Source organism: Poromitra crassiceps, assembly GCF_964638095.1.
Source record: "Poromitra crassiceps genome assembly, chromosome: 13".
Taxonomy (NCBI): Eukaryota; Metazoa; Chordata; class Actinopteri; order Beryciformes; family Melamphaidae; genus Poromitra; species Poromitra crassiceps.
In genome coordinates, this window is record NC_139644.1 from 29307334 (window position 1) to 29325823 (window position 18490).

Sequence of the window (18490 nt, forward strand, 5' to 3'; positions counted from 1 at the left end):
CTGCATACTGGGGTCCCTCAACAGTTTGTAATTGCATATATGACTGTTATGTCTGGAGAGCTGAGACTCTTGTGGATCAATACAGCCAATTATATTGATGTGTGATGATGTTAGTGCCCATAGCAGCCACTTTATTGTAGTGAGACCATTTTTGTAAACGTGCCCTCTCTATAAAACAACCTATTGTGACCTCTAGGATAATCACAGCATCATGGAACTTTACAGCCACAAACTAGACACCTGGGGCATTGAGGGGATGTCTGGCTTTCCTAGGTAGATTGAGAGTAATGGGGTTTCTGAGCAATTTCCAGAACAGAAGTGCTCACCACCCAATTGCCGAAAAATACTAATCTTACAGAAATCTCCAAATGTCGCAAGTTTTTGATACCAAATGCCAGCATAAGTTCTTCTGTGGTGTTCCTCAATGTCTTGGTGTCTTAATGTGGTATTTTGGAGGGATTTTAAATTCATTTTTCATTCCCCCCCCCATCAATTCTCAAGTGGTATTTTTTTTAAATCTTCTACCAAATCTGTGTAACAAATGGCATCAACCCAAAAATTGCTGGTGAGTAATTGAGACATGATTGAGCATGGGGATGGCCAATTAGTAGGGGGGGGGGGGGGGGGGGCTTCCAAGAGTTTGTGCCCAGGGGCCTCTTGCATTCTTCATCTATGCTTGGAAGAGAGAGAGAGAGAGAGAGAGAGAGAGAGAGAGAAGAGAGAGAGAGAGAGAGAGAGGTGCTAGTGCCCTGGGGTAACAGACATGGAGCTCATAGCAGACTGTCGGCTGTGATTTGGCCTGGCAGGGCTGGCACTGCCCTCTGCAATTAGCCTCGACGCTAATCTTCTGCCAAGAGGAAACCAAGAGGCGTCCTCACACGTGCACATACTGTACACACACAGAAACACACACACACACAGAAACACACACAACAAACTCAAAAGGCATAAGCTGGCAGACTGTAATCTCATACTGTGCCACACACACGCATGTGCACACGTGTGTGCATGCGCGCGCACACACACACGCAGGCATGCACGCGCGCACGCACACACACGCACGCACACACACGCACGCACGCACACACACACACACACACACACACACACACACACACACACAAATGTGCAACCATCCACTAGGGATAAACTGACTCAGCTCAAATGAAGATGAATGTCCCTCTACCATCCCTGGTAAGTCGGTTTCTTTCTCTGCTATTTTACCATGAAGCTTAGCCTAAATTCAACCAGGAAGACTATTTACTATGTTACTCAATACTCATCCATCCATCCATTCCTCCCTCTCTCTTCCCCGCTCTCCTGCTCGTATGAGCCGATTATGGGCGCCTGCGTTTTTGTTAAACCAATCAGAGCCAAGCACGCCTTAGCTGTCAACTTTAAAAGCTCTCATCTCTCGTGCTGTCTGCTGTCATGTCAGTGTGAATCATAGCCACCCTCCTCCACCGCATTCACTTCAAGTTCATCACTTCCACGAGGTCTGAGTTTTCTAGGAGCCCGCTCCTTTTCGCATCCATCCAGATCTCCGCGTTCTCTTCATCATCCCCACCACCACCACCAGTGTGTCACCACCATCAAATCCTTTTCACATTCTCATAGACTCATACTCATTGTGCCAAGTGTGAATAAATTATTGTTCATTAAAGAATGAGTCTCCCCTGACTGAAATACATCCAGCATAATTCACCCATGAGTGTTAGCCTGTGTGTGTGTGTGTGTGTGTGTGTGTGTGTGTGTGTGTGTGTGTGTGTGTGTGTGTGTGTGTGTGTGTGTGTGTGCTAGTGATGCGCGGGCCGCAGTTATAACCGCGCTGACCGCGGATATCCCGCCCCGCGGGCGGGCCGGATCATAAAAATAAACATTCTGATTAATAGCGGATGGGTTGCGGGCGGTTGAAACGAATCGTATTTTAAACGTATTTTAAGCTACATTTTTCGTCAGGCACATTCTTAGTCGCCTATTGTAGAGCCCCCAAAGGACCCATGGCTGTAAACAAAACAATAGCCATGTGCTAGGTCGCTAGGCTCCACTTTTCGTCCATATATGGTCAATGATGTCAATCAATCAAAAAGGAGTCTCCGCTGAAGACGTGTTTGAAGAGAAGACGCGTTCGTATTTTCCCATACAATGAGGCAATCCAGTCAACTAAACTTAAAGCTATAGCGTTAGCCGAGTAAACTACATGAGGGCAAGTGGTGGACTGGACATAATACAGCATGGAAGTTTACTTGGAGTCTTGGACTGCAGCGATCGCACCAACGGCAGCAGAAACCGTAAGTTCGAGCCTTTTCAAGGGCGCGGGAAGCTGGGTGCGGTGGGTGCTGCAGCACCCCCTGGTGGCATTTGGTGTAAAAAAAATTTTTTTTTTTTTTTACAGTGCACCTGAACGCAACATGCAAAATACCCGCTGAATAAGTGTCCAAATGTTCATGTAATTCTGGCCAATACTCCACTTCTGTTATAACATTTTAGTCTGGAAGATATAATCTTTATGACTAAAAGGCTAAATGAATAGCTTAGAAAATGAATAGCCCCGGGGGCCCATGGTACTCCGGCCCTGGATATATGGGAGGAATAGCAGGTAGGCTATCGCTGTCCCTGATTCCTGAGGGTAAATTGAGTAATGCTGCAGAGAAGAGGAGAAGACACTGAATAATGACATCACAACAGTATAATCCTAATGTTAATTTAAAATGAAATATTCCTCTAAATATGGCTAAAAGTCCAAAAAGGGTGGGAGAGAGAATGAGGATTCCAACACAGCAGTGGGAGCAAGTGGTGACATGGAGGTGAGTGAGAAAAGGTGACTGAATAATGACACAACAGTTTAATCTTAATGTTAATATTTCTCTAATCTGGCGACAAAGTGGTCAAAAAAATTCTGGCGGCAGCCGTCCCCCCCAATGTTGAATCGGTGGCTACGGCCTTGCAGCACCCCCTACCTAAAAGTACTTCCAGCGCCACTGATTCTTTTATAGCGTTGTGAAATGTCGGGTGAATGGCCGGCGCGGATCTATAAATAGTATGAAATAATTTGTGCGGATTTATGGCGGGCGGACGGTTCATGCATACACGCGGATTAGGATGGCATAAAAGCTCATCTGCGCATCTCTAGTGTGCGCGCACCCTCGATCACATCAACTTTACTGAAGCATGTTAATTAGGACGGGCATTGTTTTTTTCCCGCCAGCAATCAGAGGCAAATTCCATTCTTGCTAACCCCTCACTACAGACATTACTTGTAGAGTGAATATTTTAAGATGGGGATAAAGTTAAGGCCTCTGAATTCGTTTTCCTGTAGAGTTCTGCTTCAATCTCAATCCTCAGTCAAGATTGTGACAGGTAGACTTTAGTAGAAGGATAGTTAACGTTGACGTTGAGCTTACCCAGCCATGACGATGAAGAAGTCCAGCCTATTCCAGGTGTCTCCCAGGTAACAGCGACGGCCGAAGATCCCCAGAGCCACCATCTTCACCACCATCTCCAACGCAAAGAAGATGTAGATGAATGCATCAAAGAGCTGGCAAACACACGAGAGAGAGAGAGAGAGAGAGAGAGAGAGAGACACACACACACACAGAGACATAGAGAGAGAGAAAGAGACAAACACATTAGCCATGCATCATGTATTCCTGTTTTTTGCAGATTGCATGTTTGTGAACTGAACTGGCTCAAGCTGTTCTCCAAGATCCCTCTGACCTTTCTTTTTTCCAACTCAGTTCCCCAGTCAACTAGACACACATCATCTGTGTCGAGGGCTGGTTGCTGCTTAAAAAATACACACATAAAAAATGGCTGATGACAGCTGCTCTTCAGGAAGAGGATGAACAGATCTACTGTAATAGAGCTCAACAGTCATGTGACTGTTTCTTGCCCCAGAAGTGACTGAAGTCACATGACTGTTGAGCTCTATAGTGATTTGCTTGCGTCTGCCCAAACAACATCGGAAAACATGTAACCTTCAATTTTCCACCTGGCAAAGGCAGTTTGGACACATTTTTGGTGTGATAGTGACGCTGCCAGATGATTTGTTTTCTCTCTGGGACCTGTAGCACTCCAGGAGCAGCAAGCGGGCAGGAAAGATCATCGCTGACCCTTCCAATCCTGCTCACCATCTCTTTCAAACACTTCCATTCAGCAAAAGGTTCTGGTCTATCAGGGCCAGAACCTCACCCCACCTGAACAGTTTCTACCCCATGGCTGTGAGGCTCAGAAACAAGCCCCCCGCCCCCCACTGACTCTGAGACCCCCAAACTCCCCCCCGCGCGCGCACACCCACACCACACCACACCCCACACACACACACACACACACACACACACACACACACGGAAACACTGCACTGTGCTCCTGCACTGATGTTCCACCTGCCTATGCAGTTAATATGTGCAATCCAATGCAACTCATGCATATAACCTGTGAATATAACCTCCATGGTCTGGTTGAGCCCATGCTTCGCAGAGGCAACCATGCTGAGGCAACCATCCTCGGCTTCGCCTCGGACAGTTCACGCCTCCACGTCGTCCAATAATTTCTGATAATGGACACCTCGTCGTGCATTAACGATTACTTAACGCACACCTAGGAGTTGATTATCCCTTACTTAATACTCTGCTATTTCTGCTGTATCGTGTATATATTTTGTTAAATTATTTTCATAACTGTACTTTTGCCAACTTGGTTGTACTGTACCTGTCACTTTGCCTTGTTAACATTGTACTCTACCACACTTAGCTGTTAATACTCTATCTGTCCCTATCTTGTATACCTGCTATATTCCCTTGTATGTGCAAACATACTATGGCCGAATAAAATAATTCTGATTGGGACATAAGCATCTGGGAACATGCTGTTTAAAAGAGGCAGGCACCACTAGTAGGGAGTTGGATAAAACATCGGTCTAGGTCGCTTCTCACTGTCGTCACACCTAAATCCCGCCCTTAACTGCCTCTGGATGCTGATTGGTGTGAACCACTGGTGGTTCATATTCAAACCAATAGATTTGGAGCGTGGCAAGATAGATTTGTTGTGTGATCGTGATCTCATGATCTTGCGTGAATCCAGCTGGCTCGAGTCGCAGGGTCAACTCTAAAGCACGGCCTTCCCAAAGCTCACAAGAAGTACGCTATTAAATCAACTGCCTCCCATTCACACCCGCTTTCTAACAGGACTGATAATGAGCTAATGGCACATTGATAGAGTGAAAAAAATGACGTGTTCAAAGCTCTTTTCCTGTGTGTGTGTGTGTGTGTGTGTGTGTGTGTGTGTGCGCGTGCGTGCGTGTGTACTAGTTGTGCCTATGAAAGCACTGATAGAAATGTCTTCAGCCAAGGACAGTTAAAGTGCAAAATCATAAAACTTTAATGGTTTCTTAAAAGGAATTGCCATAGCTGTTATTAGCCTGTTATTAATATTGTAATTTCAATGGCTGCTAGAGAACTAAAGGAAAGAGTGTGTGTGTGTGTGTGTGTGTGTGTGTGTGTGTGTGTGTGTGTGTGTGCGCTCGCGAGCGTCCGTGCATTGCCTCGAATACCAGACAAATATGGTGCTCGATGTGAATCGACCCACACTTCAAAAGATGAAAGTGAAGTATGAGGGAGATTGAAAACAAACCTCAGAGAAGACAAAGATTGAAGGGAAATAGAAGAGACAGAGAGAGAGAGAGAGAGAGAGATGAGCCCATGCTGTTTGCATTATGATGTTCAGATGTTGCCTAGCTAAAGCTCACTTTGTCGCCAGATTAGAGGAATATTAACATTAAGAGCCGTATGACTGTGTTTGCTGCCTTGTTAGATATTCCTGCTACACAGAACTCAAGCTGCCTCTTGACACGTGGCCTTTAAGGCCTTGAAATTCAGAAAAAGACAAGAGAAGCTACGACTGCTTGCTAATAAACCATCTGTCATCATTAGTATTTTGGCATACCTTTCCCCCCCCCAAATTGTCCTCCAACCATTGCACGCACGCACGCACGCACGCACGCACACACACACACACACACACACACACACACACACACACACACACACACACACACACACACACACACGAGGACGTAAGGGCGGGTGGGGGACACATGCCCAATCAGTGATGAGAACCACACCTCTCCGTTTTAGATTAGAATTAGAATGATTTGATTTGCCCATGGTATGTTTGCACATACTGTACAGTACAAGGACTTTGACTTGGTGTGGTTGGTGCACAAATTATTGAGAATTAGAATTTAATTTACTTAGTTATAAATGCTCAAATGCCATTTCAATCACTAAACTACTCCAGTACTGAAGTGGGACTTTGTGTGGTGTTTATTTGAGCTGGATCAGCAGCAGGCAGGGGTCAGTGGCAGCTCAGGCAAGGCAGGAGCAGAAGATGGAAGAGAATCAGGCAGCTAACTGACCCATATCAGCCCAATCCAATCCAACAGAGACAGCAGTTCAAAAACTTTCCAACAAAACTGATTTCCCTTGGCTTCACTGCAGCCATACTTTGAATGGAGTCCTGTGTTTTTAAAGTTGAGAAGAACCCACTGGCAAATAAACAGATACAGCATGTATCTCTGCTGAGTGGGTTATCTCTGCTGAGTGGGTTATATAAAATCTCTCCCCATGTAGTTGTCATGAAATGTGAAATTAGCTACATATGTATAGACCAAAACCGTTTTTTGAACAAGGCTCTAAACAGGTTTATTTCTGCAGTAAAGTTGGGTATTTTAACATGGGGGTGAATGGGGAATGACTCCCTTTTGCAGCCAGCCTCAAGTGGCCATTCGAGGAGCTGCAGTTTTTGGCACTTCAACGTTGGCTTCATCTGTCCGAGCCGGGACTCCCCCCTCGGTGTGTGTATATGTCTGAGTGCATGAGAGCTTGTGCTTGAACCATACAATTCCGTTTATCTGTGTTCTCCTATGAGCATGAACGTGTTTGTGAGTATACCTGTGAGTATTCCTCTATTGCTATGTGTTTATCTGTGTTCTCCTATGAGGATTAACGTGTTTGTGAGTATATCTGTGAGTATTCCTCTATTGCTATGTGTTTATCTGTGTTCTCCTATGAGGATTAACGTGTTTGTGAGTATATCTGAGTATTCCTCTATTGTTATGTGTTTATCTGTGTGCTCCTATGAGCATGAACATGTTTGTGAGTATATCTGTGAGTATTGCTATATTGCTATGTGTTTGTGTTTGTGAGTACATCTGTGAGTATTCCTCTATTTCTATGTGTTTGTGAGTACATCTGTGAGTATTCCTCTATTGCTATGTGTTTGTGAGTATATCTGAGTATTCCTCTATTGCTATGTGTTTGTGTTTGTGAGTATATCTGTGAGTATTCCTCTATTGCTATGTGTTTGTGAGTATATCTGTGAGTTTTCCTCTATTGCTATGCGTTTGTGAGTATATCTGTGAGTACTGCTTGATTGCTATGCGATTGTGAGTATATCTGAGTATTCCTCTATTGATATGTGTTTGTGTTTGTGAGTATATCTGTGAGTATTCCTCTATTGCTATGTGTTTGTGAGTATATCTGTGAGTATTCCTCTATTGCTATGCGTTTGTGAGTATATCTGTGAGTATTGCTCTATTGCTATGCATTTGTGAGTATATCTGAGTATTGCTCTATTGCTATGCGTTTGTATTTGTGAGTATATCTGTGAGTATTCCTCTATTGCTATGCGTTTGTGTTTGTGAGTATATCTGTGAGTATTCCTCTATTGCTATGCGTTTGTGTTTGTGAGTATATCTGTGAGTATTGCTCTATTGCTATGCGTTTGTGTTTGTGAGTATACCTGTGAGTATTCCTCTATTGCTATGCGTTTGTGTTTGTGAGTATATCTGTGAGTATTCCTCTATTGCTATGTGTTTGTGTTTGTGAGTATATCTGTGAGTATTGCTCTATTGCTATGTGTTTGTGAGTATATCTGCGAGTATTCCTCTATTGCTATGCATTTGTGAGTATATCTGAGTATTCCTCTATTGCTATGTGTTTGTGAGTATATCTGTGAGTATTCCTCTATTGCTAAGTGTTTGTGAGTATATCTGTGAGTATTCCTCTATTGCTATGTGTTTGTGAGTATATCTGTGAGTCTTGCTCTATTGCTATGCATTTGTGAGTATATCTGAGTATTCCTCTATTGATATGTGTTTGTGTTTGTGAGTATATCTGTGAGTATTCCTCTATTGCTATGTGTTTGTGAGTATATCTGTGAGTATTCCTCTATTGCTATGCGTTTGTGAGTATATCTGTGAGTATTGCTCTATTGCTATGCATTTGTGAGTATATCTGAGTATTGCTCTATTGCTATGCGTTTGTATTTGTGAGTATATCTGTGAGTATTCCTCTATTGCTATGCGTTTGTGTTTGTGAGTATATCTGTGAGTATTCCTCTATTGCTATGCGTTTGTGTTTGTGAGTATATCTGTGAGTATTGCTCTATTGCTATGCGTTTGTGTTTGTGAGTATATCTGTGAGTATTCCTCTATTGCTATGCGTTTGTGTTTGTGAGTATATCTGTGAGTATTCCTCTATTGCTATGTGTTTGTGAGTATATCTGTGAGTATTGCTCTATTGCTATGTGTTTGTGAGTATATCTGCGAGTATTCCTCTATTGCTATGCATTTGTGTTTGTGAGTATATCTGAGTATTCCTCTATTGCTATGTGTTTGTGAGTATATCTGTGAGTATTCCTCTATTGCTAAGTGTTTGTGAGTATATCTGTGAGTATTCCTCTATTGCTATGTGTTTGTGAGTATATCTGTGAGTCTTGCTCTATTGCTATGCATTTGTGAGTATATCTGAGTATTCCTCTATTGCTATGCGTTTTGTGTTTATGAGTATATCTGTGAGTATTGCTCTATTGCTATGCGTTTGTGTTTGTGAGTATATCTGTGAGTATTCCTCTATTGCTATGCGTTTGTGTTTGTGAGTATATCTGTGAGTATTCCTCTATTGCTATGTGTTTGTGAGTACGGTATATCTGTGAGTATTGCTCTATTGATATGTGTTTGTGAGTATATCTGTGAGTTTTCCTCTATTGCTATGCGTTTGTGAGTATATCTGTGAGTATTGCTCGATTGCTATGCGATTGTGAGTATATCTGAGTATTCCTCTATTGATATGTGTTTGTGTTTGTGAGTATATCTGTGAGTATTCCTCTATTGCTATGTGTTTGTGAGTATATCTGTGAGTATTCCTCTATTGCTATGCGTTTGTGAGTATATCTGTGAGTATTGCTCTATTGCTATGCATTTGTGAGTATATCTGAGTATTGCTCTATTGCTATGCGTTTGTATTTGTGAGTATATCTGTGAGTATTCCTCTATTGCTATGCGTTTGTGTTTGTGAGTATATCTGTGAGTATTCCTCTATTGCTATGCGTTTGTGTTTGTGAGTATATCTGTGAGTATTGCTCTATTGCTATGCGTTTGTGTTTGTGAGTATATCTGTGAGTATTCCTCTATTGCTATGCGTTTGTGTTTGTGAGTATATCTGTGAGTATTCCTCTATTGCTATGTGTTTGTGTTTGTGAGTATATCTGTGAGTATTGCTCTATTGCTATGTGTTTGTGAGTATATCTGCGAGTATTCCTCTATTGCTATGCATTTGTGTTTGTGAGTATATCTGAGTATTCCTCTATTGCTATGTGTTTGTGAGTATATCTGTGAGTATTCCTCTATTGCTAAGTGTTTGTGAGTATATCTGTGAGTATTCCTCTATTGCTATGTGTTTGTGAGTATATCTGTGAGTCTTGCTCTATTGCTATGCGTTTGTGAGTATATCTGAGTATTCCTCTATTGCTATGCGTTTTGTGTTTATGAGTATATCTGTGAGTATTGCTCTATTGCTATGCATTTGAAGCTAGCATGTGTGTTCCTGAGCCCAAAGTAACACAGCCAGCGTACGAGCGCTGGCGGCCTGCAATGGAGAAGATGAGACGATCAGTCTCACATGCTGCTTAAACCATGTTTTGATAAATAATGCAGCCGGCGCTACAGTACGCATGTAATCTGCCGTTGGCGGCATCAGTCTAGTCCCTGTCACACTCTGCTCCGAGTGAACAGGAAATGGATTCATCACAGTCACTTGTCACCATCACCGGCTTCCTCTTCAATCATCCTATCAAGTTCCATCGTCAAGGCGATTTGTAAAGAGGTTGAGGCTGTCTAGCGATTTCATGATTTGAAGTATAGAGTAGGCTACCGCAGGGATGACGTGTTTTTGTAGGATTACCCAGAAATAACCGCCATGCTGGTTTGTAAGGGGGAAAGGCTATGGGGTTTTAGAATGGGGATTTCGGCAATGCATGAAATAAGGTCTGTGGTTAACAGAAGTTTATGGGAGTGGAAATGTGTGTTCAGCTGAGCAGGACCATTTTTATGACTAATGAAGTGTAAATGTGTTTTTTAACACGATTTTCAGAAAATCAAAAACTTCAAAAGTCATAAAAGTGGCCAGCCTGACCTGACCAAAGTTCGGGCCTGGCTGAAATGCATTAAATAAAAAGTACAAAAAATAATAATAATAATAATAAAAGTGGTCCTCGTTTGTGAAGATGATCCTGCTGAACACAACTTTCCACTCTCATAAATTTTTCAAATCACATAACCTTTTTCCCTTATGAACCAGCATGGCGGCGATTTGCTAATATCGACTCATCCTGCGGTACTCTATAGGAGCTGGTACGGATAGCTACTTCATACGATAAGCTGTCATGGTGCGTATTTGGCATGCAGAGAGGACTTGGTAAGTAGGTCATCTGGATTGTGGTTGCGGTGCGGACCGTTTAAAAAGGTGTGTGTATGTGTGTGTGTGTACACACACACAAATGGAATGAGGCAAATGGAATGAGTGCCTGACCAGATTTATTAATGTATAAAGGCATCATGATGACAAAGGTTCATTTAGTTCATTTAGTGACTTCTTTCTCTCTCTCTCTCTCTCTCTCTCTCTCTCTCTCTCTCTCTCTCTCTCTCTCTCTCTCTCTCTCTCTCAAACACACACATGCGTGCGACAGATAATACAGGCTACAATAGCTGGCGCAATCATTGTTTTAATATGTCTGTGTGTTATTAGCACATTAGCAGTGGCATTAAAAAGGGTGAACAACAGGTGACATTTGATAGGTCTTATGACATTTTATGAAGCACGTCACATCCCGTCCAAGTCCATTTCAAGTGCAATAACCACCACTTTGCTGGCTGTGTGGGATGGCATGACTATAACAGTGTGTGTTTTGTGTGTGTATGTACAGTACACGTGTGTATGGATAGGTGTAGTCTCTGTGTATACATTCTGTAGCTATAGGCATACGTGTGTGTCTGTTACTGTCAGTGTTTCTGAAGCCAGGCTCAGACTGGGATATTTCACAGAAGGCCAGGGAAGCATGCCAGTGCTGCTGAGGGCCACTCTAACTCTCTAAGCCCCGTCAGCAAAATCCCCTCCTGTTACCATTAGCAACCAGCAGAACAGGACCCCTCACACACTACTGTACCTGGGGAGAGAATATGCTCGTTAGAGAGGGAGAGAGAGAGAAGAGGGGATGTAGGACGAGGGGGAGGTGGAAGAGGAACACAGATGACGAGGGAGGAAAGGAGAGAAGGGAGAGGAAGAATGAGAGAAAACACTTGGCAAGCACATCATACCCTACACCTGACTGTGTTGTATCATGACAGCATCATACCCTACACCTGACTGTGTCGTATCATGACAGCATCATACCCTACACCTGACTGTGTCGTATCATGACAGCATCATACCCTACACCTGACTGTGTCGTATCATGACAGCATCATACCCTACACCTGACTGTGTCGTATCATGACAGCATCATACCCTACACCTGACTGTGTCGTATCATGACAGCATCATACCCTACACCTGACTGTGTCGTATCATGACAGCATCATACCCTACACCTGACTGTGTCGTATCATGACAGCATCATACCCTACACCTGACTGTGTCATATCATGACAGCATCATACCCTACACCTGACTGTGTCGTATCATGACAGCATCATACCCTACACCTGACTGTGTCATATCATGACAGCATCATACCCTACACCTGACTGTGTCATATCATGACAGCATCATACCCTACACCTGACTGTGTCGTATCATGACAGCATCATACCCTACACCTGACTGTGTCATATTCATGACAGCATCATACCCTACACCTGACTGTGTCATATCATGACAGCATCATACCCTACACCTGACTGTGTCATATCATGACAGCATCATACCCTACACCTGACTGTGTCGTATCATGACAGCATCATACCCTAAACCTGACTGTGTCATATCATGACAGCATCATACCCTACACCTGACTGTGTCGTATCATGACAGCATCATACCCTACACCTGACTGTGTCATATCATGACAGCATCATACCCTACACCTGACTGTGTCGTATCATGACAGCATCATACCCTACACCTGACTGTGTCGTATCATGACAGCATCATACCCTACACCTGACTGTGTCGTATCATGACAGCATCATACCCTACACCTGACTGTGTCGTATCATGACAGCATCATACCCTACACCTGACTGTGTCATATCATGACAGCATCATACCCTAGACCTGACTGTGTCGTATCATGACAGCATCATACCCTACACCTGACTGTGTCATATTCATGACAGCATCATACCCTACACCTGACTGTGTCATATCATGACAGCATCATACCCTACACCTGACTGTGTCATATCATGACAGCATCATACCCTACACCTGACTGTGTCGTATCATGACAGCATCATACCCTACACCTGACTGTGTCATATATCATGACAGCATCATACCCTGCACCTGACTGTGCCATATCATGACAGCATCATACCCTGATTGCATGCTCCAATGGGTATCAGCCATTAGTGATAGCATTACCCACAGCATCCAGCAGTTGCCCAACACACACCCACCTGATTGCATGCTCCAACGGGTATCAGAACTAGTACCTACTATAATTTGGGCTGTGAGGGATTATCTGATGTGTTTTCCAGTCTCATGTGTTATACTGTATACTGTAGAAGTGAGTTAATGCAGACATCCAGCACAAACCCCACATGCAGAATTATGCAGGGGGGGGGGGGACAACAACAAATGCATTTGGGGCAGAATTAATCTGATTTTCCTTCTTGGCACACCTGAAAATGAAGGTGCGGTAGAAAGCAGAAACGTGCACAGCTCCAAGTCTTTAACTCTCTATGGGGTGCACAGTTGTAGCAAGGATCAGAACAAACATAAAACCAGCACTCACAAATCAAAAGTCTTCTTATTTATTTAGGACAAGAGAACAAACGTGTTTCAGCAATAAGCCATCATCACGCTGATGATGGCTCATAGCTGAAATGTGTTAATTATTTTGCCCTAAATAAACAAGATGTTTGATTTGTGAGTGCTGGGTTTATGCTTGTTTTTACACCTCAAAATAAGCCTACCAATTTACTTACAAGGAATTATAATAGCTGCACACTGAGCCCTCAGTCAGTTGGTGCCAATAATCATAAATCAACCAGCCAGCAACACATCCCCATCTCAGACCAGCACTGCTTACTAACACAAGCAATGAGATCACAAACCAATAGAAAGTAGTATGTGATACTGCCAAAGAATCAAAACACGGAATAAATGAAACGGTTTTGAGGAAGTACGTTACCTATGTAATTGCACAGCCAACTCACAGATGCCACAAACACACTGCACCCAAAAGTGTCGCCGCATGTAAATTCAGCTGGAGCAGGAGCCTGGCCGTTCACACCAGAAGCAGTTTGTTTTGCTCCACGCTGGTCACATCTTGTACTTTACTTCCTGCCTGGCTTCACACAATCGCTGGCGGCTCGCACAATAAAATAGAGTGTAGCTGCAGGGCGTGAGCCGCCCGTGCCACGGCTGCTCTGAACGGTCTAATCTGTTCACAAGGGCGGCGCCACTGAGAGATGAGATGAGATGTGTTTCTATGCTGCACTAGCAATGTACCGTTGTTAAATAAGCACAAAGCAACACAACAGCGTATTTTGCTTGGCCAGAAAGGACTTTACAACCTGCCCATGACCTTCCCCGGATCATAACATCCCTCCATACACATTTTCAGCCCAAACCGACGTGGGGTGTGGCCATCAACTGGTTGTCCAGGTGGGTCCAGGACTGTATACGGCCTGCCTAGGACCTTCCCTGGATAGCCCATCACCACAAACAATATAGGTTGATTGGTCCAGTAGAATGTGAGATTAGCTGCTCACAGACACAGATAGAGTACACACACACTCACACATGACTGAAGGCATGATCTCCAAGCTTTCTGCCTGGCGGAGATTTTATTTTATTTTTTTAAGAGAAAAAAAAGAAGGCAGAAGTGTCAATTTGTCCCTGGTAGGAGAGCTGGAGTAAACACAGATCCTGGAAGGAAGTGGCCTATAGCTGCACAGTCTGCTGTGTCAGCATACTGTAGCGTATAGCCTGAGGGACAGTGACAGTAACAGTGCTGACGAGTTGCTTAGTGCTGAAGAGATCATGTCCAATATCCCAGTTGCCTTCACAACTCACAATATAGTATTTAACCTTTCTTGTCGTATCTATCTAAATGAGTAGCGTAATATTGTCGTTCCATCTTGTTGATCTTGTCTCTGTATTGTTTTGTCTACCATGGGGTCTTTGAATTGAATGGAATTGATGAGGCCCGACTGTACAGTACATAACCAAGTTAATCATTGTGTTGACGCAGTACCAACCCCCCGCCCCCCCTCCTCCCCACACACACACACACACACACACACACAGAGTGTACAGTACCTGCAGTATCTGGCAGCGGTCGTTGGTGCAGTCGATGTTCTCACAGGGCTGGTACATGCCCAGCGTCACACAGTTGAGCAGGATCACCATGATGCTGATCCTCTCGAACCACGTGTTAACAGGACTGGAGTCAAGGAGCATAGCGGTTGAGGACAAATGCAGACACACATACTCATATTTGTTTCCAATAAAGCTGCAGATGAAGAGTTCATTTCCAAAACACATCATATCCATTTTTGGGGTTGTACAATTTGTGCTGTTAGTTATTTTGTAAAAGATTAGACATCGCATCAAACGGTGGAAATCTCAATTTGGAATGCACCTCATTAAATATGAATTATTAGAGAATTATTAGATGATGGTTTTCCATCATGAGGACAGTCTTCTCACCAGCAGCCACAGAGATTGGCTCCAAAATCATTTTCACATTTGGGAAAAAGAAAAAAAGAAAAAAAAAGAAAAGAAATTGCTCTCCAAAAGTAGAGGTCATCGTTTAATGCAAATGTGATTCATAACCATCTTAAGTCTGGAAATAGAAACATTGAATCATATAATCAATAGTGTCTTAAGCTTGAAATGCATACGAATGAAGCAGAACATGCATAATGACCTCTGGATGTTTATGAAATGAGTTTATTCCCCAAAGTAGGAGACACAAGTATAGAGACACATCACAGGTGTTGGTCTTGGCATGTGTACGACTGACTCACTGTTGTGTATGACAGTGCTGTCTTACAAAGCACACAGCGGTCACATGGCGGTCACACTGCTGTCACAGCGTGCAGACGACACGTCACGACAGCTTAGAGGCTCTGCAGCTGCCACTCGGCAGTGTGCATTATTGCATCAAGGAAAATGAGGAGGAAAAAGATCAACATTTGCCAACCCTTTATTTTTTTTACCCAGGAAGATGCCATACAGCAGGAGAGAGGGGATGATGTAACACAGGTTATTATGACTCACCTTCTATGATATTTATTTTACATTATAGCCAGATAAAAATTCATGAACTTCAAACAACGTCTAGAATACTAATCATATTTGCCATTTTCATCCTCTCAAACACAAGATAAATATGTATATAGATAAACAAATTGAAATACATCGTCCATATAATGAGGATTTTCTTTTTCTTAAGCTGTTCATCCACAGGCTTGTTTTTCGCAAGTGAAGCATGCTAATGGCCCCCGCTGTCCCCCCTCTACTCCTCTCAGCTCTTCCTGTGATGCACACAGTGTCCCCCTCCTCTACTCCTCTCAGCTCTTCCTGTGATGCACACACAGTGTCCCCCCTCTACTCCTCTCAGCTCTTCCTGTGATGCACACACAGTGTCCCCCCTCTACTCCTCTCAGCTCTTCCTGTGATGCACACACAGTGTCCCCCCTCTACTCCTCTCAGCTCTTCCTGTGATGCACACACAGTGTCCCCCCTCTACTCCTCTCAGCTCTTCCTGTGATGCACACACAGTGTCCCCCCTCTACTCCTCTCAGCTCTTCCTGTGATGCACACAGTGTCCCCCCCCTACTCCTCTCAGCTCTTCCTGTGATGCACACAGTGTCCCCCTCCTCTACTCCTCTCAGCTCTTCCTGTGATGCACACAGTGTCCCCCCTCCTCTACTCCTCTCAGCTCTTCCTGTGATGCACACAGTGTCCCCCCTCCTCTACTCCTCTCAGCTCTTCCTGTGATGCACACACAGTGTCCCCCTCCTCTACTCCCCTCAGCTCTTCCTGTGATGCACACAGTGTCCCCCCTCCTCTACTCCTCTCAGCTCTTCCTGTGATGCACACAGTGTCCCCCCTCTACTCCTCTCAGCTCTTCCTGTGATGCACACACAGTGTCCCCCCTCTACTCCTCTCAGCTCTTCCTGTGATGCACACAATGTCCCCCCTCTACTCCTCTCAGCTCTTCCTGTGATGCACACACAGTGTCCCCCCTCTACTCCTCTCAGCTCTTCCTGTGATGCACACACAGTGTCCCCCCCTCTACTCCTCTCAGCTCTTCCTGTGATGCACACACAGTGTCCCCCCTCTACTCCTCTCAGCTCTTCCTGTGATGCACACACAGTGTCCCCCCCTCTACTCCTCTCAGCTCTTCCTGTGATGCACACACAGTGTCCCCTCCTCTACTCCTCTCAGCTCTTCCTGTGATGCACACACAGTGTCCCCTCTACTCCTCTCAGCTCTTCCTGTGATGCACACACAGTGTCCCCCCTCTACTCCTCTCAGCTCTTCCTGTGATGCACACACAGTGTCCCCCCCTCTACTCCTCTCAGCTCTTCCTGTGATGCACACAGTGCCCCCCCCCTCTACTCCTCTCAGCTCTTCCTGTGATGCACACAGTGTCCCCCCTCTACTCCTCTCAGCTCTTCCTGTGATGCACACAGTGTCCCCCCTCTACTCCTCTCAGCTCTTCCTGTGATGCACACACAGTGTCCCCCCTCTACTCCTCTCAGCTCTTCCTGTGATGCACACAGTGTCCCCCCTCTACTCCTCTCAGCTCTTCCTGTGATGCACACACAGTGTCCCCCCTCTACTCCTCTCAGCTCTTCCTGTGATGCACACACAGTGTCCCCCCTCTACTCCTCTCAGCTCTTCCTGTGATGCACACAGTGTCCCCCCTCTACTCCTCTCAGCTCTTCCTGTGATGCACACAGTGTCCCCCCTCTACTCCTCTCAGCTCTTCCTGTGATGCACACAGTGTCCCCCCTCTACTCCTCTCAGCTCTTCCTGTGATGCACACACAGTGTCCCCCCTCTACTCCTCTCAGCTCTTCCTGTGATGCACACAGTGTCCCCCCTCTACTCCTCTCAGCTCTTCCTGTGATGCACACAGTGTCCCCCCTCTACTCCTCTCAGCTCTTCCTGTGATGCACACAGTGTCCCCCCTCTACTCCTCTCAGCTCTTCCTGTGATGCACACACAGTGTCCCCCCTCTACTCCTCTCAGCTCTTCCTGTGATGCACACACAGTGTCCCCCCTCTACTCCTCTCAGCTCTTCCTGTGATGCACACAGTGTCCCCCCTCTACTCCTCTCAGCTCTTCCTGTGATGCACACAGTGTCCCCCCTCTACTCCTCTCAGCTCTTCCTGTGATGCACACACAGTGTCCCCCCTCTACTCCTCTCAGCTCTTCCTGTGATGCACACAGTGTCCCCCCTCTACTCCTCTCAGCTCTTCCTGCGATGCACACACAGTGCCCCCCCCTCTACTCCTCTCAGCTCTTCCTGTGATGCACACACAGTGTCCCCCCTCTACTCCTCTCAGCTCTTCCTGTGATGCACACACAGTGTCCCCCCTCTACTCCTCTCAGCTCTTCCTGCGATGCACACACAGTGTCCCCCCTCTACTCCTCTCAGCTCTTCCTGCGATGCACACACAGTGCCCCCCCCTCTACTCGTCTCAGCTCTTCCTGCGATGCACACACAGGAAGTCACCTTGTCACCATGCACACCTCTCTACAGTCCCACAGACTTCATCATGTTGGCACTATGCACACATGCTAATACAATTGCAACTGCTAATTCACATGCAAAATACATATTGTGACTGTAGGGGGTTAGAGATGTGAGTGATGATATATTGGAATGCACCTTTGATTGTTTGTGTGATTGTCTTTCTGTATTGTTTCTGTCTTCTGACTATTGATGTGTCCGCTATGCTGCATACT

The 18490-nt window shown here is 44.9% G+C and overlaps 1 protein-coding gene across 1 annotated transcript in view; it reads right to left on the reverse strand.

Annotated features, from left to right (window-relative positions):
- Positions 1-18490, reverse strand: part of LOC310788468 (voltage-dependent T-type calcium channel subunit alpha-1I-like) — a gene marked incomplete at both ends in the record, with an annotated part of 218268 nt that overhangs the window by 130644 nt on the left and 69134 nt on the right. The window contains 2 exon segments of the mRNA XM_083650017.1: positions 3405-3538; positions 14826-14949. Of these exon segments, the coding sequence (XP_083506143.1) occupies positions 3405-3538; positions 14826-14949 (258 nt within the window).